The sequence below is a fragment of the Vitis riparia genome, chromosome 2, assembly GCF_004353265.1.
Source record: "Vitis riparia cultivar Riparia Gloire de Montpellier isolate 1030 chromosome 2, EGFV_Vit.rip_1.0, whole genome shotgun sequence".
In the NCBI taxonomy this organism is placed as follows: domain Eukaryota; kingdom Viridiplantae; phylum Streptophyta; class Magnoliopsida; order Vitales; family Vitaceae; genus Vitis; species Vitis riparia.
The window spans coordinates 11,050,437-11,072,901 of NC_048432.1; the positions used below are offsets into that span (position 1 = coordinate 11,050,437).

The 22,465-nt window shown below is 34.6% G+C and overlaps 3 protein-coding genes across 3 annotated transcripts; 2 read left to right on the top strand and 1 right to left on the bottom strand.

Annotated features, from left to right (window-relative positions):
* Window positions 1–226: 226 nt before the first annotated feature.
* LOC117927374 lies at window positions 227–1,205 on the top strand. Its single transcript, XM_034846879.1, has one exon. It carries the CDS (start codon window positions 334–336, stop codon window positions 1,000–1,002), a length of 669 nt encoding a protein of 222 aa, XP_034702770.1. The 5' UTR covers window positions 227–333; the 3' UTR covers window positions 1,003–1,205.
* Window positions 1,206–8,120: 6,915 nt separating this feature from the next.
* LOC117927483 lies at window positions 8,121–9,876 on the bottom strand. The gene is made up of 3 exons (XM_034847001.1): window positions 9,755–9,876; window positions 8,852–8,995; window positions 8,121–8,532 (listed from the first exon to the last, which is right to left on the bottom strand). Exons 1-3 carry the CDS (start codon window positions 9,817–9,819, stop codon window positions 8,352–8,354), a joined length of 390 nt encoding a protein of 129 aa, XP_034702892.1. The 5' UTR covers window positions 9,820–9,876; the 3' UTR covers window positions 8,121–8,351.
* An 8,236-nt stretch (window positions 9,877–18,112) lies between these two features.
* Window positions 18,113–19,298, top strand: LOC117928804 (glycine-rich cell wall structural protein 1.8-like). The gene has a single exon (XM_034848825.1). The coding sequence runs from the start codon at window positions 18,153–18,155 to the stop codon at window positions 19,119–19,121; it is 969 nt and encodes a 322-aa protein (XP_034704716.1). The 5' UTR covers window positions 18,113–18,152; the 3' UTR covers window positions 19,122–19,298.
* The last annotated feature ends 3,167 nt before the right edge of the window (window positions 19,299–22,465 follow it).

A 22,465-nucleotide genomic window follows, 5' to 3' on the forward strand; every position in this document is an offset into this window, starting at 1 on the left:
ATCCCACCACCCAGTGGCATCCATGTAAATCTGTTCGTAACGGAAGGGTAATTTTGAGGAGCAGGTATTTTCCCAGAACTTCTCTAGCTCAAAACGCGTCGTTTGGGTTGTAGTCGAGCAGCGTTTACCGTTTAATAACCCCGACTAACTCAACCGTGGTTGGAAAGCTCCTAACCATGGTTGAGTGTCTGCTGCTTCCCTTTTAAAAACCTCATCCTTATATGGAAGAAGCATAAAGATAGAATAGACACACAGACGGACACAGAGAAGGCTAAAAGTTAAGAGACAGAAGGAAAAAAAGGAAGAGAGAGAGAGAGCTCACGAAGCTCGGCAATGGCGTTCTACGTGGACGAAGAAGAGGTCTGGAAATGTCCAAAGCACCCCTCGAAGCGCCGGAGGAGTGGTATCTGCCCTATCTGTCTCCGTGAACGCCTCGCCTCTCTATGTCCCGACTGCGCTAGAGTGCGCCCCTGTGCCTGCTGCACCACCTCTTCCTCCTCCTCCTCCACCCTCTCGCGATTCTCCACCGGCGGAGGCGGAGACGCAGACTCCTCTGGAGTCGGCTCCGTTGGTCGCGTCTCCAATCTCATCGACAGCGAACCTGCTTTCCGGCGCTCGAGATCTGTCGCGATTCCATTCCTGCGCTCCCGGTCGAGGTTCGTCGGAAATGATCTGGAGGACGGGAGGCCTCCGAATCCGTCGAATCGGAGCAAATCGTCGTTCTGGTCGGTGTTCAAGAGTTCGAAGATCAAGAAACCCGAAGAAACCGTAGCAGAGGTAGAAGAAACGAAGAAGAAGGAAGTAGGGGAAAATGAAGATTTGAAGAGAATGATGAGATCGAGGTCGGTGGGAATTTCGTTGTTTTCAGATTCTGGCGGCGGTGGCGGCGGCGACTCCAGATCGAAGGGACGGGGTTGGTACTTTCCTAGTCCGATCAAGGCATTCCGGCAATCGAAGGCATCGAAGATTGTGCAAGAACGCTCGCCGTTGTACAGAGGTTGATTTTTTGTAGAAAAAAAAAAGATTTAACAGAAGAAAAAGAAGCCAAATGAAAATTTCCATCTTTTTTGCCTTTTTATTTTTTTCCTCATAAAAGTTTGTACCACTATATCTTTTCCTTGAGCTCCAATGCATCATCATCTAAGCAACGTATTTTGTTTATTTTTTCTAAAAACAATATAAAATAAATAAATAATTTTGTATCATATTCTGCATAGCAATTAAGCAGCCATGGTTGCGAGCTGCAAACATTCCCCATTTTGCCTTGCAATATTTTTATTCTCCATCAGACAGCTAAGAGTGTCAAAGTTTGTATTTGGAACAGTACCTTTTAAATTGCTATATTTTCTCACCAACCAAACGCACACTTAAAGACCTTAGGGTGTTGTGGAGTCGTTATCAGGGTGAAGCATGGTTTAGATTAGAATGTACAGGTTTTAATTAGAAGAGGTTGATATTAAGATGGACCCACTTGGCATGCAATTCCGAATGATAAATAATACATGCTTAAAATAGTTAATGAAGAAGATGATGGTTATGGTAGTTGGCTACTTAGGAATAGCCCACTCATTGCCTTATTATCCCTCCATTTTGACTCACTTTTCCATCTCTTTTTTTGCCCACCTTCTATTTTATTCTACTTCAACTGCTACTTTTGGCAAAGCATATCAAATTTCTTATTTTTTCTAATTTTTGCAAAAATAAAATTTTATTTACACCTCCACTTCAAAAAAATTGCACTCATTTTTCTTCTTAACAATAATAATAATTTATTGTAAAAATAATTTAAAAGTGAGAAATCAGAAATTTATTCTAAAAAAATTTACCATGCAAATGGGTTCCCCAATAATGTGAGTGGATGATCGGCTGATCCGCATGCTGCTCTCAAATACCTGCACCTGCATCAAGGTGTAATCATTCTTCGAGTGACTCCACCCTACTTCGGCACCCCCCAACAGTGTTTGGGGTCGGGTTATTGACAGAAGCTCGGGTCTTGCTCATACCCGGTGCCTATAATAATCCCTTCATTGATAAGGGAAGTTGTTATTTTTTATTCAAAATTTCAGGAATCTTCAAATTATCTTTGATTAATTGTCAATTTTCAAGTTGTATTCAATCAAGAGTCAATTAAAAACGCTAGATTTGATTTTTTTCCTTTTTTTTTTAACCTTTTGTAGAAGAAAATTTCAAGTTAATTGAAAATAGTGAGATTTGTATTTTACTGCAAAAATGGAAAGACAGTAAAATTTGAAATTTGAAAATATAGATTAAAATAACCAAAATTAATAGGGAATCTATTACTTAAAGTTGAAATGTTGGATTAATTTAAATTCATGACCAAAATAAATTTGAAATATTTGGTTAAAAGGGTTGAAATAATCCTAAAAGCCGAAATCTAATTCTTCTCATATTTTTTTGGAAAAGTAACCAATTTTTAATATAAATATCCTTTTTCATTTTAAATATTTACATATAAGTTTTAAAATAAAGGTTATTTTTACATGAAAATTATGAAGACATTTTTGTCCAAATGATATAAAAAAATGGTGAAATATTAAATTTCAAAAATTAGATTTGGAGAGACGCTTTTAATTAAATAACCTAATAATTTTTACATTCCCTTAACAATATACATTTTTTTTAGTATCCCATAATTTTGTATGACTTTTTTCCAATTTGTTTTGGATGCTAAAAATAGAAAATAATAAAAGTACTTGATTTTTTTATTATTTTTAATTAAAAATTAAAAATTTTGACATAGGAAGCTTAAAACAAATATTTTACTTGTTTTTATTTAAAGGAAATCATTTCATTTTCATAAGTAAATAGCCTTGACACATGACACTTGATAGCCACAAAATAAAAATAATAATAAGAATAAGAATAGTAAACTAACAATAATTTTATGGTAAATTCTAAAGTCAAAGTGATTGGATGGTTCAATGATTAATGTTGATGAGAGTATTGGAGGAAGCCAAAATACCGAGAGGGTAGTGTTTGGAAGAGCCAAAAGGGTCTAATTGTACTGATTTTACATGTATACATCTGATAAGGATTGCCCATTAGGTGGGGGTCATACATTTTTTGTAAGGGCTTGGCACATGGGTGGTTTAGGATCAAAATCACTCCTAAATCACCTTATAATAGACCTATTATTTTCAGGTTTTATGTCTTCCGTTCTCTCTAAAAACATACACCCACGTCATTTGGGACATGAAAGATTGGCCTACCCAACTTGCCTGATCATGACACTGACCCAACACATTTACTTGGCTTCCTTTGATAGCAAAAGCTCGAAAATATGTTCATTTCAAGCTGGATTTTGGGATGGTCCGTAATCCAAGGCCCCCCTGGGTGATATGAAAGAACCATTTTGAGATTTTTTTTCCGGATATGTTTCGAAGAAGATGCTCATTTTTTGTAATAAAATTTTGAGTGCGCATTTGGACACACAAGCATGTTGGTGTGTTTTTTAGGACTGGTTCATACTAGAGACATAATGCAGATTACACTAGAACTTATGGAGACTTTAAATTTGCACTTGGATCAAGGTCATCCTCAAATAATTTTTTAAAAAGTCCACAGTAAACTCTTGTTTGCCTTAACATTAATGGTGGGGAAGAGAGTTCTCTCTCTCTCTCTCTCTCTCTCTCTACGTGTAAAGAAAGAGAGAAGCTTGGAATGAAGAAAACATGGGAGTGGGTCCATTACAGAGACAATTGAGGTTTTGCCATAGACCTTTCAATCGTATGACGGTATGTGTTTGAGTTGGTGGTTGGAGACTTCAATACAAGGTTTAAAAAAAATTCTACTTAGATATTTATATATATATATATATATGGGCCTGCTGTTTTAAAGTCAAGATTGCGAAAACTTTCGGTCAAATTTGTACTCTTTTATATCAATCTTTCTTCTCCCCCACATCACATGTCGTCAATTTTACAAAATGGGCACCATTTTCTCTTTTCCTGGACTAATTCCATTGGTCCATGAACAAAACAGAAAACTTGGAGGCCAGGCCAAAATATATGCTTATGAAATCATTGCTTTTAGTTAATCACGTGATTATGACAGTTGGTGGATTCAAAATCTTTATCGTGGATTCGAACATTGGATTAACAGAAACAGAAGCCATTTTTCTAATGAAATCCATGGAATCGCGGCAGATGCTTAGCTGTCTACCATGATACTTTACAATCTTTTGTTTAATTAATTAGTCATGAAATGTGTTCAAAACTCCCCCATGTTTTTAGCCAACTTGGAGAAGCTGCCAACTGACCAACCCAAATCGCCCTTGTTCACAGTCTTTATTCTTTAAAAAATGGTGCAATGGAGAAGAAAAAAAAAAGGGGGTTGGGAAGTAAAGAGAGAAGCAGATGGCTTTGGAGCACAGCCGCATCTGGGGCTAGCCACACATGCATGCATGAGTCTAGTATTGTAGAGATATGAACAGTACTGAGGATGAAATAAAATTGAGCGGTGAAAACGAGGATGGCAGTCACGAGAAGGTAGCTTTTGTACACGAGGGGCTTGAAAAGCAGATGGTGAATGTGAAGAGAATCTTGGCTAATGGGTTATAATTCAAACCCACAAAAGGCTTACAGGTGTTTGATGGAATCCCATCTCCATTCGTGTCAGTTGGCTTTTGACAAAAGCCAAACAAACCGCTACAAATCTATACGCCTGACACGCCTGCAGACATCAGACTCATGAATGCAATACACACAAAGATGGATCAAGGGACCACAGCTTGCGTGCTAACTGCGAAGTCCATCATTTTTATAAGCCTCCGTCATTAATTCCTAGTCTGTTATGATCGGCTGTGTTTTCGTTTAATGAGTGAGTTGTCTGAATCAATACAATATCTTTCTTCCTTGATATTATTCGAAGATATGAAGATGCCTTTGAGCAGTAAAAAAAATTGATTCAGAGAAACATATATGTGACTCAGATGGAGTCTTCCATGGCACCAATAGAAAATGGGGCCGCGGCATGCTTTTTTTGACTTGGAACCAACCTGTCCATTGGAAGAGGGGTTTGACAATACTACATTGAATTCCCTTCTCCCTTCTTAATCACTCACCATCTTCAGACCTTATCGTGATTTGATGGAGGCCTTGTTTCTGTGGGATTTGATACTAGCCTAAACTTTTTATTATACCAATCTGATGATCCTTTTCGCTCAACATTTGACCCAGTTTCCCATATGAAGCTTGTTAATCTCTTGAGTTTGAAACTGTAATTCTGCATCATTCTTTGTATAACATTACGTCAATTGACTTCTGCAGCAGATGGTTGGTCTTTGTGATCTGGCAAATAATTCTGTTGCTACTCTCCAAACATATTCTATTAGTAGACTTGTTTAAATGGTTGCAAGCCCTGAACAAGTGTGAATTATCATAAGAGAATTTGGTTGAAATTTTACTGGGTCATGGTTTTTGTTTGAGTAGAGACAAACTAGTCAAAATGGGCATTTAAAAGTGAGAATAAATTGTGAAATAAGCTTAATTAATAATGCATTGACTGAAGGCGGGATTGAAGAGGGTCAATAACACACTGCCAGGTTGAATCAGAGTCGGTCAGCCCATCCCTGTGCTCTTACTGGGTCATGCCCCCACTACTCGTATTTTAACAAAATTCACAACATCTCACAAAACCCTAGCTTGTTCTACAAGAAAATTCTTCTTTAAAACTCGTATGTCCCTTAATCAATATCTTCAACTCATGTTCAAATTTTCAAATGAAATTGGCATAAGGGGAGCTCTAAATTCGGGGGACAAAAATGTCCTCAACCACGGTGAATGTTACGAAGCTGCAACTGGTGTGGCGAAGGTGTGGGATGGATCAAATTGGCAATGAGTGAGTAATGCACAAACTTCACGTACAGGCCACATGAGGGGATGCATCTCATCTCGTCACGTACCTGCGTAGCTTATACAGGCTACTAGTCATCCTTCGGGTTAGGGACCACCCACTTGAGTTCCAAAGAGGCCCACAAAGAATGACCACTTAGACGTGTACGGCACTAAAGCATGCGGCAAAGTCATTCACACATCCCGATGCATCCTGTTGAGGGGGACCCCAGTGGGGGCTGTGGGAGCAGCTCATGTGGTGCAGTGTCCTACCGTACACGTGACGGTGTCGTTTTGCGATTAGTCGCACGTACTACTCCAATTTCTGTAGCAGCTTCTTATTGACTGCGTTGCCCCCTCATTTTTCTCGCTTTCCCACTTTCTATACTCCACGTACCGACACCATCACCCACACGCCCTCCTTTCTCTAAATTATATGGCGGGCCGCCATGATCATCTGCAGCCGACTCTACCGGAATTGTGTTGCGCAGGTGGATGTGAGTGGTTGGAAGGGGTTGGCATTCCTTAATTATATACATTAAAGTTTTGGAAATCAATTTTGTAACAGGGGCTTGCTTCTCGGTCGGTGTAGACCTTTCAATTTTTGGCAGAAAAATGTAATAACATACAACTAAATGTGTAATAAATTCAATTATAAAGAAGTCAGATGGTTATGGGTTGAGTAGATAAATCAAGTGGAAAAGCCCAACAACATTCATCAAACTGTTGGTGACCAGGTAGGGTTTGACAGTGGCTTTCTTTTCTGCAGCAAAAAGTGGTTGGGCAAATTCTCAGCACACACTCCCTAAAACCTTAGTCAATTAATGATAAGTGAAGCTGAGGATGAACGGAGAAAGGAGAAGAGAAGAGGTAAATAAATAGGGACATGGAATAGAGAATGTTGGTTTATCCCCTCATTGGAGTCCAACTACTCTTTCAGATCTTATTTATTATATGATCACTGTTGGTTGATCATGATTAAGTAGGCGGGGACTGTAGTTTAGAGGAGTCCAACTGCTCTTAATGTTCCTGGTTCCTTTTCCTGATCATGTACGAAAAGCATCAAGTTACCTCAGTCAAACATGAAATTGGAGGAATTGGGAGAATATTTGTTTGGAAAAGATTTGACGCAAATAAAAAACAAGAAAGGTGAATTAATCCTGAACTTAGTAAATATAGCATTCAAGCCCAAAAACATATATTGCTAAAATTAATAATGTGAGAAAAATCATTTTTATGGTTCAATTTACAAGAAAGACTATGCATGATGGCCTCCCATCTGTGTGGCCAAAAGCTAATATCTTGGAATCCCATGGGTGTGTGCCTTGATTATATTTGATAGAGACTGTCTCAATAATTAAAGTCATTCCATATCATGCAGCAAAGCTATACCCAGCTACCTAGGGACTCGACCCATTTGGGCCATATCTTCCACAAGACAAATATGATGCTTTTCAACTAGACCCACTTCAGTTCTTGCCTCTCCTCCAAGGGTTTATAGTTCTATGAATAATTTATGTGAACTTGACGCATGACAAGTTTGGTGCCCTTAGAATCAAGCCATGTGGGTAGCAGTTTTGGATTGTATGATGTGCTTTGCAACGTTGAAACTAGGGAAGTGACTAAAAGTTGATGGGAGTCTTTTCAATGAAAACTTGAACTGAGGTTACATACTACATAGGCACCTGTCGTCTATGATAAAAGCAGATGAATGGGAAACATCTGGATATTGCCATTACTCAGCTTAAATGAATACAATATGTAAACTCTATACATCACGGAGAATAATGACCTAACTAGCCTCTATAATTAATAAACACCTGTCAAAGAAAAAGGTTTTCTAGAAAGACCGGCCAGAAACTAACCAAAACACTATTCAAGTTAAATGACAAACTATAATATAGGTTAAACCATGCTAAGACAATGGCACTAGAGGGCTGTTATTCTTCTCCTTTGTTTGCTTTCTTAAAACATACCTAAGTAGTTTTTACTGGTTTAATTTTCTTGACAGACCTATTGTTTTGTTAGGTTGTGGGTCGAAGTCCCAATTCCCAAAGGTGCAGCAGGCCTATTACTAGAAGCACAGAAGCCAGAAGGTTAAAAAGAAAAGAGGGTGGGTTTGGATGCTCGAAAGTTTTAACTTTATCTGCTGCCTACGGTGCACAATGGGGCCATAGCTTCACTGAATTGAAGTAATCATAATCCTGGAAGTCCGGTAGGTTATGTACAAAATGCAAGCTCATCATCTCCAACAATACCAGCCCACCGTATCCAAAGCTAATTTCACTATATACACATATCTTTTGACAATCCTTCGCATACATAATATTGTACAACGTAGTTATCAATGATCAATACCCACAGCATAGTTTCTCAAACAGGCTTCTACAAATGACTCAAACCTCACCCAAAGTTGATATAGCAAGCCCCTTATATATGTATGGGCCTAGTACAAACTACAAGCCACAAGCCACAAGCCACAAGCCACAAGCATTTGTTCTAAGGTCCATTAATCATACACGTGCAACCTCCACCGCACTCCACAAATGTCGTGCCTGCATCCGGCCCAGTGGTCTTGGTGATGACGCAGGTGTAACCTTCTCCAACTCTGCAAATCGCCATGCCTGCTCCGGGACTCTTTAGGGCGTACGTCTTTGAGTCCCCCTCTGTTTTTGTGTCTCTGATAAAAAGATGCTAGGCATTACATACAGTGTTGTGTGATAAGAGTGATGCACCCAAGACCCAACCTACTTCAGATTCAAATAATGCATGTGTACACACCTCAAATTTTAGTTCTTCATCACAACTATAAGCATACCTAGCTAAGCTATATTTTTCCCCTCTTTCGATGTATAAGAATAGCATAGATATCTGTGAAGTATTGGGCAAAGAGGAGTTTGAGTTTTCAAGGGGAAATTCTCTATAACAATTTAAAGAGTTTTTTCAATGGGACAAATTACATGCAGGAATGGAGTATTAGCAGTTGAAAAAACGCGTACATGAGACAGGTACACTTTTCGGCGCATTTGAAGAAGGCGTTGGTGGCAGCAGGTTCCTCGGTTTTGGTGACAACGCATGCCCAGCCTTCACCACATTTGCAGAATGTCTTGCTCGGATCACCGTCGTCTCCCACTGAGACATAGCTGCTCCAATAAGAGGCCTTTCAGTATATCGATATATGATAGTAAATGATGATGAATTGTAAAAACCAACAGGCTGATGTTATGCTACTACACTACTTTTTACTTATAAGTAACAAATCTTATCAATATTTTAAAAATCAGATCAAACTCTCGGTTCAAATAGTCGAACTGTTCATCGAACCTCGGTTTGGTATGGTTTGATTGATGTTTTGAACCGAAAGGAGTTTGGACTAACACTGAACCAGATGAACTGATAACTGAACTACCAAACCGTTGATTTTTAATATTATATATATTTGTAATTTAAAAAAATTGTTTTTAATCTTAATAAAATATAAATTATGTATTTAAGATGTTACCGATTCAACTACAGTTCAATCATCAATCTGACTATTAAATCATGAATCCGGTTTAATTATTAGGTTTTGGTGGGATGTTCGTGCTCCAAACAGCTTTTGCCCTGGTATTTTACTAGTTCTATTTCAAATTAACTTCAAAACGGACCGAACAGTAAAGTAACCTAAGTTCTCCTTAATTCACATATAATTATGCATTTAAATCCTTTGATTACGTGGTCAAGACCCAGTTCTACTGGTATGAGATGTGGCAGAAAATACCCGGCGTAGAATCAACTCCACGCTGAAAGTATTGAGTTTTATAATAGCTCTCTTTCTATATATATATATATATATATAGTCATCATTAAAGATCAAATAATACCACTCCAAAAAGAAGTTGAAAGGAGAGAATTAGCAAAACCTGAAAGAGTCTTGGCCGGCACTCGTGGTCGGAGTCTCCATATTGCTGGTGGCCGGAGTCTCCATATTCCTGCACCTGCTTGTTAATTTTGTATTACTCTGCCCATTTTATGAGCCAAACCTCTGATGTGGATGAGACCCTATTCTCAAAATTACCCTTAAATGCGTGGAGTAAACTACGTTTGGATAGGATAATATTGTCCTTACTCTTGATTATTGAGTCCCTGAGTGGCGGCTTACGTCTGACAAATCATATCCCTACCCTTTGAAATTCTTATCTTCCATTATTGAGCGGGTGACCCGACACAAGACGTATCCTTTTGAGGAGATAGTGGGCTTGTAACGCGTGGCCTTTGTGGGTCCTATGGCCCAGATATCCTTCCTTCTAAGAACTTGTGGGGCTGGGCCTAAAGCTTACCAGTCTAAGCATGTACAAAAAGGCCTGGCAAAACTTGGGCCCCAGCCTCAAAACAGTCCATCCCTAGACCCAAGGCCCTTTTGTTGCCCTGTGGAGGACAAACATGTGTTGTCCTCAAATCATCCCATGATATTCTAGTTGAAGTGATTTTAATGTTCAAAAATATTTTTAAAATTTTAGGAAACACCTAATTTTTTTTATCATCACTTAATCTTCTTATCTCATGATATATGAATGCGTGTATGGTTGAAGCAATACCTAGTGAAAAACAAAGATATTGTAGCCCTAAGATAACCTGGCTTTTCGATCTCCCAAGAAGAACTCTCTTGAAATGGAAAGCACTTCTCTTCATGGTATTGTTAGATTAGTAGGCAGCAATTATGGTTTCATATCATATTAGTGTGGACGACACGTCATCCCATCCACCTACAAGTGGAAATGAATACAAGCAATTTATTCTCATATCACTACTTGATAAATGATTAATTCATTTATTCAATTATTTTATCCATACCTCTTATCACTTTCTCTCGCATGCTAAGGACATGATCTAATCTCATTCATGATCCAAACTTAAATGGGCACACAAGTATAATTTACATAAGTATAATTATTTATCAATTTTTTTAAAAGAAAATCAACTTAAATTCCTTTAATATATTTATTTTTAAAATTAAAAATTACGTTTATTAAAACATGTTTTATTACATTTTAAATATAAAATTAAATTGATTTATATAAAATGTTTTATTTGAGGTGACAACTTTTTCTATTAACATTAATTTATTTAAATAGTTAAAATGGTTAAAAATTATATTAATAATTTATCTTATCAAATTAATTTTAATTCATAAAGTATTAGAACTTCATTCATTTCTTTTATATTTTTTTGGTGGTTTTTTGGGCACAGTCCTCCCATGTGTGCATGCAGCCACTCTCGATTTTTGCTTTGGAAAATCGGCCCACCAAAATATTTACAATATTTATTTGATTTTCTTGATTTTTTTTGTCAATTTTTTACCTGATCGATAATCGGTGGCTTTTAGCCACCTTCGATATTCGATATTTTACCAAGGTAAAATATCCCAATTTTTCAAGCCTTAATTTGTAAAACCAATGTTTGACTAATCTTGATTTTAATAATAATAAAATAAGATTCAAAACTAATTATTATATTCCAAATGTGTTTAGGTTATAAGATTTCTAAAGAAACGATGGAAGATATATCATCAAGTAAAAAAAACATCAAGAAGAAAGAGAAGACCTTAAAGAAAACTTTTAAAACTTATTTGTCTAAGATTTCTTTGTAAGGTTATTGATGCATTAGCATCATCCATTTTATTTTTATTCATCAATGAATTAAATTTCTTTAAAACATTTTATATTTGATGATTTTATATTTTCAATTAAAACCTTAAGTCAATTTCTTTCTAAATTTGTTTTAAGGGTTTTAAGTTGTTTTAAATAAGTTACTAGAGGTTCCAAACCTCAAAACCAAATTATTTGAGCACTTCATAGTGCAATTAGTCAAAAGTCTAGGAATCGATCAAGACAATAAGGCTTGATCAGTTGAAGGGCATTTTGTGCACCTTTGACTTCCAATGGCATGTGTTCAATCTATTGAAGCAGAGCCCCATCTGATTGAGTTCTTATAAAGGCTTAGTCAAAACCTTAAACCTTAATGATAACTTGTTAGAGCATTAAATGTTCAATGTCTAGTGAACTGGTCAAACTAGCTTCTCAATTAGTCGAAGCCAAATTATGCCTAATAGTTAGTTTAGACTCCAGACTCTTATAAAAAGATTTTAAACTTCATTATTTTGTAAGCTTAACATTTCAAAATACTTTTGAATATATTAAAGCCTCAAAGAAGTGTTTTGAGTTTACTTTGTTTCAAAACTTGCATCTTCATTTACTGCACTACAATCCTAGTTTTTATTTATACCATTTAAGCTTAAATTTGTACTAGGATTTTCTGAGATCATTTTTTCTATCAAAACGTTTGTAAAGTGAATTCAAGTGTGAGGCATTACTTAAAGGAACAAAAACTAAGTGTGAGGTATTACTTAGTATTTGCCAAGTGTGGGATATAACTTGGGGAGTTCAAAAGTGAGGTATCGCTTGAGAAAATTTGTAATATCCATTGGAGTTAGAGAATTTAATTGTAAAACTTGAAGCCTTGTGTTGAAAGTCTTGAATTAATGAAACTCTCACTCAATTAAAAGCTTGAGGTGAGTGAACGTAGGCTAGATTGCGATGAATTACTAAAAAAAATCTAGTGTTCTCAATTTCTCTTCCTTATTCTTTTTATTTCATATACAATTTATTTTCATTATATTTATTATACATTTGCATATAATTGTCTTTTATATTCATATAGTTTAAACTTGCAAAAAGAGATCATCACGCTATTCATTCCCCCATCTAAGGTGATTACTTTTAGTTGATTGAGCTAAAATCCTAATAATTGATATCCGAGTATGACCTCTTGCTTAAAACTTAATTGTCCAAGGCTCCATTATTCAAAGAAGTCAATAGGGCTTTAATTAAGGAAAAGAATAGAGATTATGCATTGAAAGATGCCCAAAACCAGCAAAACTTGGAATACGTCTAAAAGGCAAAACTCTAATGCCCTAGTTGACAATTGTTTCAAAAGTAATTTTGAAAATAGTTTGTGGGAATAGCTTTAAAAAATTGTTCTTTTATGTTTTATAAAACAAAAGTATGTTTGGAAACTTAAAATATTCTTAATCAAATTTTTATATTTTTAATTATATTTTAAAAATAAATTTTGTATGTAGTGTTTTATTTTTAATTATTTTCTATAGTAATATTATTATTTTTTAAAACAACGAAAACAACTAAAAACAATTAAAACATATTCTTTGAAAACTCTATGTTTTTTGTTTTTAATAATAAAAAATTATTTTGAAAAAACAGTTACCAAACAAAATTTAAGAAAATTTTTATTTTTTTAACTTTTTGGCAATAGAAACTTGCTTTCGAACTTTTTCTTGATTTATTATGTATTTCTTAAATATTTTGATTGAATATAAAAAGTTAAGATGTTTGACTTTTTCTTAATGCTAATAGTGAATCATCATAATTATAGCAAAAGTATTAATTTTTATTTTTTATTTTTATTTTTTACTTTTTAATACTTAATAGAAATATGATAATTAAAAAAAAAAAAACTTTATACTTAATATTATTAAGAACTGTATTGGTTGAAAAATGGGAAAAAAATATATTGGTAGAATGAAAATTAATTAAAACTCATAGAAAATTTGGAAATTTTCCCAAAAAAAAAACAAGTAATAATGTTTATAGTAAAGGCCTTTAGTTAGGGAAAATGATATATATTTGATAAAATTTATGAAGTTAGGTAATAACAGAATGTATGTTAATAAGAAATATTAGCCTACTAATTTTAATAAAATAATATTTGTATAGTCAAAATATAAATTAAAACTAATGCAAATAGAAATTTTGTTTAATTGAAAACATATTATATTAAAATATCTATATTAAAAAATTTAACTTAAAATTATTCACATGATTATTTCTCAATTAATATTTGCATGATTTTCTACTAAAATTATCTTACATTTTTTAAATAAGATTTCATACAAAATATTTTTTTAAAAATTTATTTTAAAACCTTCACTAGTCGATTTGTTTGATATCTTTTGGTTGTGATTAAAATTATTCAAAGCTGTATTTATCATTTATCTTATAAACTTAATTTTTATTTAACATTTACATAAATGTTTAAAAACTCATTTTTTTATTATTATTTTTAATAATTTAGTTATTGAATATTGGTTGATAACTTTATCCTTAATATTTTAAAATAAAAAATTAAGAATTATAATTACAAATTGTTAAATAAAATTTAATATGATAAATATGGAAAATTAAATAAAATATAAAAGGATAATATAAAGTAAAATGATAATATAAAATAAAAATAAAACATGGTATTTATAGATTTTTTCTTTTTTAAATCTCCGATTAAGTTGACAAAAATACGGGAAAAATCGCTGAAAAAATGACGTGCCATGCCGCATTTTCCCGGAAATTTCTTCGACCTAACATCAATCCCATTTTAGCTTTCAGTGTTCCATCACACAAATTCCGACATTTCCACCGAAAAATCTGCTATATCAGCCGATTTTTTAAACGCTGCAGTTGTGTGGAAAGAGAGAGAGTCATCTCATCAATGAATGCATTTTCTTGATTCTCAATGCCTTTTAGCTACCGAACACTTTTCCATTTGGTAACAGGGCTTTTGTTTTTTCCCTTAAGTAAGAGAATATGTCTTAATCACGATAAAAAATTGCTTCTACCACGTCAAGTTTGAGCTTCTATTGTTTGGGGTCACGACATTAGAGGCTACTTATTGTTTGGCATAAAGCCATGTCTGTAAGATGTTTTGGAATCTCAAGATGAAGAAGGTAGCACTATATTAGAGATGGCAATCTTGAATTTGAGCTTACCAACAGGGAAGATTAGTTACTTGTAAGTTAGTCGCTTTCATGTCTGTCCAATGTGATTCTTAGTTTGGTTGTTTGATGCAATGCTTCACGTAAGTTAGGTCCAATTATTCAATGTCAATATTACTTTGAATGCTTCTTGACTCTGTGGTAAAACTGTCATCTTCAATTTTGCTCATTCTATCATTTCGCATGATACTCTCAATAATCCATTTTTCAAATAAAGAGGTGGAGTCACGGAACATGGCTATACATATAGCTAAGCCTTTGGGGGCGGTTAGAGTAGGAGCAAGAGAAGGAAATATTCCTGCAATCATATCTGGGACGTCATAAATGATGTAATGGGAGAATAATGTAGTCATCAACCTATCAAGCGTGGGGAGAAAAAGGATCCCACTACCCAAACAAAATGAGATGCGCGGGTCCCATCTCTATAAGAGAGCGGCTGAGTGGTATACCATGTGATTATCCACTGCACCAATGCTTCCTCCGTATAATATTCTTTAACGCAGGCATGAGGTCAGGTGCCCTTCAAATGGCCTAAACATTTTGTAGTGTGAAATATTGAGCCAACAAAGTCTAACGTTGCACTAAAGCAATTATAGCTGTAATATATTAAAGTTTCTTGCATGCCATTCATTTTTGGATATCATCAATGTATAGAAATAGTATTAGTTTGAAATATACATCATAAGTTTTTTGGATATACAGTTGGAGATCATTTATAGATTAAGACTCCACGTATATGTATATTTATTTCTAGTTCATTATCAATGTTTAAACTTTTAATTTTTGAGTCAAAATGAGTTCGAAACATCGATAAATGGTGGTAACGCTGATTTTGTTCTGCAGATGATCGAGGTGTATTGCTAATGGATTGTCCAAGATTTAACATGATTGGAAAGAATTGGTGGGAAGAGATAGTGGAGGCAATGAGGGTACAAAAATGACAAGAAAGCGATGTGATATGGGTTGGGGGTGGGAGTAGGGTGGCAGTGATGGAATGGAGGTGATGATCCAATGTCTATGGAGAGGTAATACGGGTGGAGGAGGCTATTGTGGTACCAATATTGAAGTCTTCAGATGGTTTTGTAGTGGGAAATGATCCCATATTTGATATATTACCTACTTAATGGGAGTTGAAGAGAGAATTTACACACTACGAGATTCATGTGCGCTGAATTTCTCCTCCATAAGCACCATTAATAATTGCTTCATACATGCCTTTCCTCTTTCAAGTACTGATTCATAAATCTACCTTTTAATTCTCAAGTTAGGCAGGTGCAACTCACCATTTCAGACAAAAATAACCACAGAATTTCTACAGTTATTAAAATTGTTTATCAGATAATTATCTCCATTAAATAATTACAGTTAAGCTTCTGGATTTTGGAAGAAAGAAACAATCCAAGGGGGCCTCAAGTTAATTTCAGTATCAAGATTTTACCTTTTTTTCGTCTTCTTTTTTGTGAGCTAAGTTGATGTTCTGTGCCTAAGCACTTAAACGATTCCCATTTTCAATTCATGTGAGTGAAGAGAGTGCATATTGGTGTAATACACTCAGCAGCCATGAAGATTGGTTGGTTGGTGGTAGATCGATGTATATGAACTTAGGACCAACAGAAATATAAAGTTGATAGAAATCAAATCCAAATCTCGTAAAGCAAGAACTACTTCGCACTGGTTGGACACCACCAATTTCCATAACCAATATTAAAACAACTTTCCTACGTGGTTGGAGGCCACCAATCTCAAAAACCCTGGAAGTTTATGACATGGGGGATGAATTAGAATCCATATTGAAGAGTGCCTATTTTTATAAGTGCTGATGCTGATCCACTTTTTTTTTTTTTTTTTTTTTTTTTGTAATAAATGATTTTATAATTTTTAATTTTAAGCCTCTATCCTTTGCCTTCAATCTTCAATCTCTGCTATTGAATTAATGGCCCTGGGAGCTGCCTAAGAAAATGAAAAAATAGACCAACCAAACTCAAAGATGACAATAGTTTGGTGGCTGCCCTTGAAGAAGATCCACAGAAGAATGGACAGTTCAGAAAGGGGAAGAGGGTCAGAAAACACACTGTACTTTGGGAAGAGAGAGTGAATTAAATTGGTTGTTCTTGTATATGATCAGAGATGTTTAATTGGCCTGGATAAAAAACATATATCTCTCATTAATAAGAGGCTTACTTTTTATGTTGGCTTCTAACATGAAAATTCACAAGAGAGTGACAGTGGACATTTTCACCTAATTTTAAACCAGTTGGCTATATTCTACTGATATGGATAACCATGCTAGCTTACCAGGACTTCAACCCCTAACAAGTGCTGATACTCTTCTTGGGACTGAAGCAATTCTATAATTAGTTTCGTCCTTTACAATTCCTGCACCACCATTATGTTACTAATTTTTCATCAAGCTAGATTATTCTTTTATTTCATAGGATCGGAGGACTATGTGTTGCATGCCTTCCAAAACTTTAATGTATTGAAAAACCAGGAAGACTAATTTCATATATGTTCCATCAAAACTCAAACAGGGGCGTAGAACATAAGCTTTTTTTTGGCTCTCCAGTTGTCAGATCTTTAATAATAAACAGTATGGATAAAACTATTGGTTGATTGTTGAGGTATACATCATATTGTTATTGGCTAAGTGCAAAGTGAAAAAGTAGATTATTCATCCAGTTTTAGTTATGTGGTCAACTATCAATAGTATAATCTGTGAAGGCCACAAAATGTGGTTTAGCCAACTCTACTTGTCATAGGCCAGAAGCAATTAATAAGGTAAAATATAATCCGTAGATTCACTCTATGTTTTATATGTCTTCTCTTCTTTTTCTCCATTCTCTTGGAACCACATGCAGTAAATGAGCCATGCTGGTTATTTTGGAAGATCGCCTGATAGCTTGTCATTTTATACATCGCATATAGAAAAGTTCTAAGTTCAGCTATGCATTAATGTCAATAACAGATGAAGTATGGTTGATGAACATGCTTTACATTTATATGTGCAAAATAAAAACGAACATAAACATCAGCGTTAAATAAGTTAGAAGGAACAAGATAAGCACACCCGTTCTGCAAAATAGGTAAAAGAAATCATGGCATCTTTTTTCAAGTGAACTGAAGTGATCAGTTGTGTGAAAAGGATTCGAATAAGTCGGCCGTCCATACAAAGTATTTGGATGATTGAAAAAGAAAGTTGGGTGTATAGAAGGTTTGGGTTTGTAAATATCATGTGTGCTGCATGAGCATATGTGGGCGACAGCAAAAATACACTAGTGGGTCTACTATAAGGGTGTGTGCGCTTGAAAATTGTCCTGTGTGTCGGACCACCGATCTGTGAGGCGGCCCCAACTTCTCTTTTGCATGTGCTTCACCCACCCTCTGTAGTAGAACGCGCTTTTGGACCCCATCTCATTCCTATAAATAGCCGTAGTCTCTTACATTTCTAAGCATGCTTGGGATTTAAGCACATCCCCATGGCTACTCATAAAATTTATAGTATTGTTTTCTTTGTGATATTGGGTATCGGCATAAGCTCTGCAACTAGAGCCCTCCTTACATATGAAGGAAGCTATGGCGCAGGGCATGGTGCTGGTTCAGGCAGTGGTTCTGGGTATGGGGGTAGAGGTGGTGGAGGCTATGGTGGTGGAGGCGGCTCCGGGGGTGGTGAAGGCTATGCGGCTGTAGGGGATCATGGTGCTGCTGGGTATGGAAGTGGAGGTGGCAGTGGAAGCGGTGGTGGTGAAGGCTATGAAGGTGGTCGAGGTGGTGGCAGCGGTGGCGGTGGTGGTGGCGGCAGTGGCGGTGGGGGTGGATCTGCTTATGGAGCTGGAGGTGCAGGATATGGAAGTGGAGGTGGGGAAGGAAGTGGTGCCGGATTTGGAGGAGCAAATGGTGGTGGAAGTGGTGGCGGTGGAGGTGGTGGTAGTGGAGGAGGTGGTGGTGCCTCATACGGTGCAGGAGGGGCGCATGGCGGTGGCTCTGGAAGTGGTCAAGGTAGCGGAAGTGGTGGCGGCTATGGTGCTGGTGAAGGAAAAGGTGGTGGTGGTGGTGGTGGTGGTGGCAGTGGTGGAGGTGGTGGCGGCGGTACTTCATATGGTGCAGGAGGGGACCATGGCATTGGTTCCGGAAGTGGTCAAGGTAGTGGGAGTGGTGGCGGCTATGGTGCTGGTGAAGGTGGCGGCGCTGGTGGTGGGAGCGGGGGTGGCGGTGGTGGCGGTAGTGGCGGTGGAGGTGGTGCTGCATATGGTGCAGGAGGCCATGGTGCTGGTTCCGGAAGTGGTCAAGGCAGCGGGAGTGGTGGTGGCTATGGCGCTGGTGGAGGCAAAGGTGGTGGTGGTGGCGGTGGATCAGGTGGTGGAGCAGCCTATGGTGCTGGGGGGGAGCATGGAGTGGGATATGGAGGAGGGTCTGGGAGTGGTTATGGTGGTGGGTATGCTCCTTGAGAAAACATCTCAATCTAAAATGGATACTTACCATATATATATGATTAAGAATAATGATATATATTGGGCTGGATAAGGTGATGTGTATGAATGCATTGGATATGCATATTGCCCCTCTCAAGTTGTATCATTTCATGACTATATAATATGCATTCCTCTTTTATGTTTGCTTTTAAATTATGGTTATCTGAAGTTAATAATCACATAGCTTCCTATATATATATATGATAAAAATAAGATTCAGATCATTGGTCCAATTTTCCTTGGGGGATGGAGGAGTGATTTTTATTTAGGTCTTGCATGGATGAGTCCTTATTTTTCAAAGTAAGAAGTTGAATCAACCTAGACGCCGGGGCAGGTGTATATGAATTTGTTTTATAAGTTAGCATTAATCATTGAATAATAACCCTTCTACTACCTACGTACTATTAGTTGTAGGTTTCAGAAGTAATGTTGAACGGTCGATCGAAGAAATCTGTTCACACATTTGAAGGAAAATAAATAACAAGGCTAAATAAAGCTAGAGCAGAAATGTAGAAGACACCAGACAGAATTTCATTACGGCCGACACCCATATGTCAGAGCCACCTGAATGGGAATTGGGAGGGGCTAAGAGCATATGACACAACCACACAAGATCAGAAACACTAGTGAAAAACCCATGAACAGGCTGGGAAATATTACAGGCAAAATTGGAGAGGTGACCAAATCCTTGCACATTGTTTACGAGTCATTGGCAGTGCAACAACAAATAGGATTCCTCATGGGCAGCTGCATTGACGTTGAGAGCCTGTGATGGTAGTGCCATTGCCTTAAAGCCTAAAGGGTGATGTCAACAACAAAGGAGGAGCAGTGATGAAGTTGGTGGAGGATGTATTGATATTAGGCTGTGGCATGTATCATCTGGGAGCTTCTGCTGATCATCGTGTCTGATAACATTTTGGATGGCAATAGGTTATACAAACAATATTTTATTTTCTTAGTTTTTTTCTATTATTCATCAAAACGATATCGTTCAATGATATGAAATTTGATTGGAAATAGCCAAATAGGATGGCTAATGGCTAAGGTAGTTCTATAACCTTAGGGGTGATGCCAACAACAGCACAGGTGCACTGATGATGTTCGTGAATGATAATTTAATGGTAGTGATAAAATTGGATCGAATTAGTCAATTGGATTCCAAAATTAATCAGATTTTTTTTCAGTTGTAGATCAAGGTTCAGTCTCATTTAAAGTTTGACCCCTTAAGAATGATTTAATTCAGCAGTTAGACCAAGGAACCAGATGAAACACTAGATTCAGTCATTATTATTATTATTATTACTACTACAACTACTACTTCAAAATAACCTGATTTTTGCTTATATATTACGCCATAAATTTATATTGTGAATTTAAAAAAAAAAAAAAACTGTTTTTCAATTAAAGAGAAAAAAACATCTTTTTAGTGTTTTATAAAAATAAGGATGTATTTGACATGTCGTTTTAAAAATAATTTTTCTATTTTGACATTCTAAAATTATTATAAATTCAATTTATATAATATTGATTTAATTTAATTCAATTGTTATTAAAAATAAAATAATTTTTTAATTACAAATAAATTTAATAATAAATATTTGTTCGTAAAACATATATAAAATGGTACAAGAAAATCATAAATTTTATTTTTTATAAAAAAAATACTATTTTAATAAATATTAGAAATATAAGGATATTAACGTCTTTGTAATATTTTGGTTAAAAATAAATAATAATATTTTAAAATTAATAATTATTAATAATATTTTATATAAAGTGAATAGTGAATAAAGTGAAACTTTTTAACATGTAAATGAACCAAGTTTTCTATTATATGTACACATTTAGTACTTAATTATGAAAATAATATTTTAAAATATTTTTAATTAATCTCCAATTAAATGGATTGGTTTTTTTAATTCCAAATTATTCATAAAAATTAAAAAATCTATTAAAGAATTTAAATTATTAATTATGTCTTATTTTATAATATATTTATCTAATAAGAAAATTCAAAAAACATAATTGTGTATACAAGAGAAACCTTAATGTCATGACTCATAATATATCCATTATGATCTATTATGTTTTTAAATGATTAAATCTATTTTTTGAGCTTCAATGATTAAATGATTAAATCTATATATATATATATTAATGTTGTTAAACCCAGTAACAAAAATCAATACAAAGTGTTGTAGAAAAGAAATAATTGAGTTATTTTAAATCAATTTTTATCCATAAAGTTTTAGTATTAATGAGCTTATTATTTAAGTTTCAAATTATTTTTAAAAATTATTAAACTTGTTAATAAATCCAATACATTAAATCTTATTTAATTTGGATTTTATTTGCCTAATAAAAAAATAAAAATTGGATTTTATTCCAATTTTTGTCCATAAATTTTTTCTATTAATTGGATCACTATTTGAGTTTTAAGTTATTTTTTAAAATTACGAGATTTTTTTCCAATGTATTAAGTCTTGCTTAATTAATTTGAAGTTTATTTACCTAGTGAATTAAAAAAAAAAAAAACATAATATATGTAAAGAAGAAACTAACCAAGTCATTTAAAGTAAAGTTTGGCCTATGACTTTATAATGTTATTAAGTTTCAAGACTTTTTAATACTAATTAAATCATTTTTTGAGTTTCATTTTTTTTTTAAGATTAATAAATTTTATGTATCAAATATAGTTTGATTTGAATGTGTTTGCTTAATGAAAAATTTTAGAAAAATTAAAAGAAATTTAAAAAAAAATGATGTATAAATTAAAGGAATATCATATTTGAAGATTTTTTCTATTGGTATTAAATTATGAAGAAAGAAAAAGAATTATATCATATTCAATTTTATGGTTTTAAATTTTATTTTTTAATGTTTTCAAACAACTTCTATTTGTTATCTAAAACTTATTTTTTGTTTCACTTTGTTTTTAAACTAAAAACTAAAAATAGAAAACAACGACTAAACAATATTATTAATTTTTAAAAATAGATTTTTTTTTTTTAAAAACAAAAAACTATTTTTTAATCACAAGACCAAATAGGCTCTTAGAAAATAGAAGTGATTTTACATTTAATTATTTTTATTGATTTAGTAAAAAAAATTTTAAAAAATTCTTTAACAAGTAAAAAGTGTTCACTTTCAACAATGGTACTAAATTTTTAGTGGTTTTGAATTATTATTTTTTATATATTTATTATCTTTTGTAATTGTTCTTTTCGTGTTAATTGTATTGTGGACCCACACTTTTAACGTGTGTTCCACTCAATGATAAGATTCATTTTTATTGTGAAATTTTGATTTTTGAAAATTAA

What these genes read in the sequence shown, in the direction of transcription:
- LOC117928804 (XM_034848825.1), top strand. Translation starts at nt 18,153, where the DNA reads ATGGCTACTCATAAAATTTATAGTATTGTTTTCTTTGTGATATTGGGT.
- LOC117927483 (XM_034847001.1), bottom strand. Translation starts at nt 9,819, where the DNA reads ATGGAGACTCCGGCCACCAGCAATATGGAGACTCCGACCACGAGTGCC. An exon ending in GCCGGCCAAGACTCTTTCAG is followed by an intron (nt 8,996 to 9,754) that starts GTTTTGCTAATT and finishes TTATTGGAGCAG; the next exon opens with CTATGTCTCAGTGGGAGACG. An exon ending in GAAAAGTGTACCTGTCTCAT is followed by an intron (nt 8,533 to 8,851) that starts GTACGCGTTTTT and finishes TCTTTTTATCAG; the next exon opens with AGACACAAAAACAGAGGGGG.
- LOC117927374 (XM_034846879.1), top strand. Translation starts at nt 334, where the DNA reads ATGGCGTTCTACGTGGACGAAGAAGAGGTCTGGAAATGTCCAAAGCAC.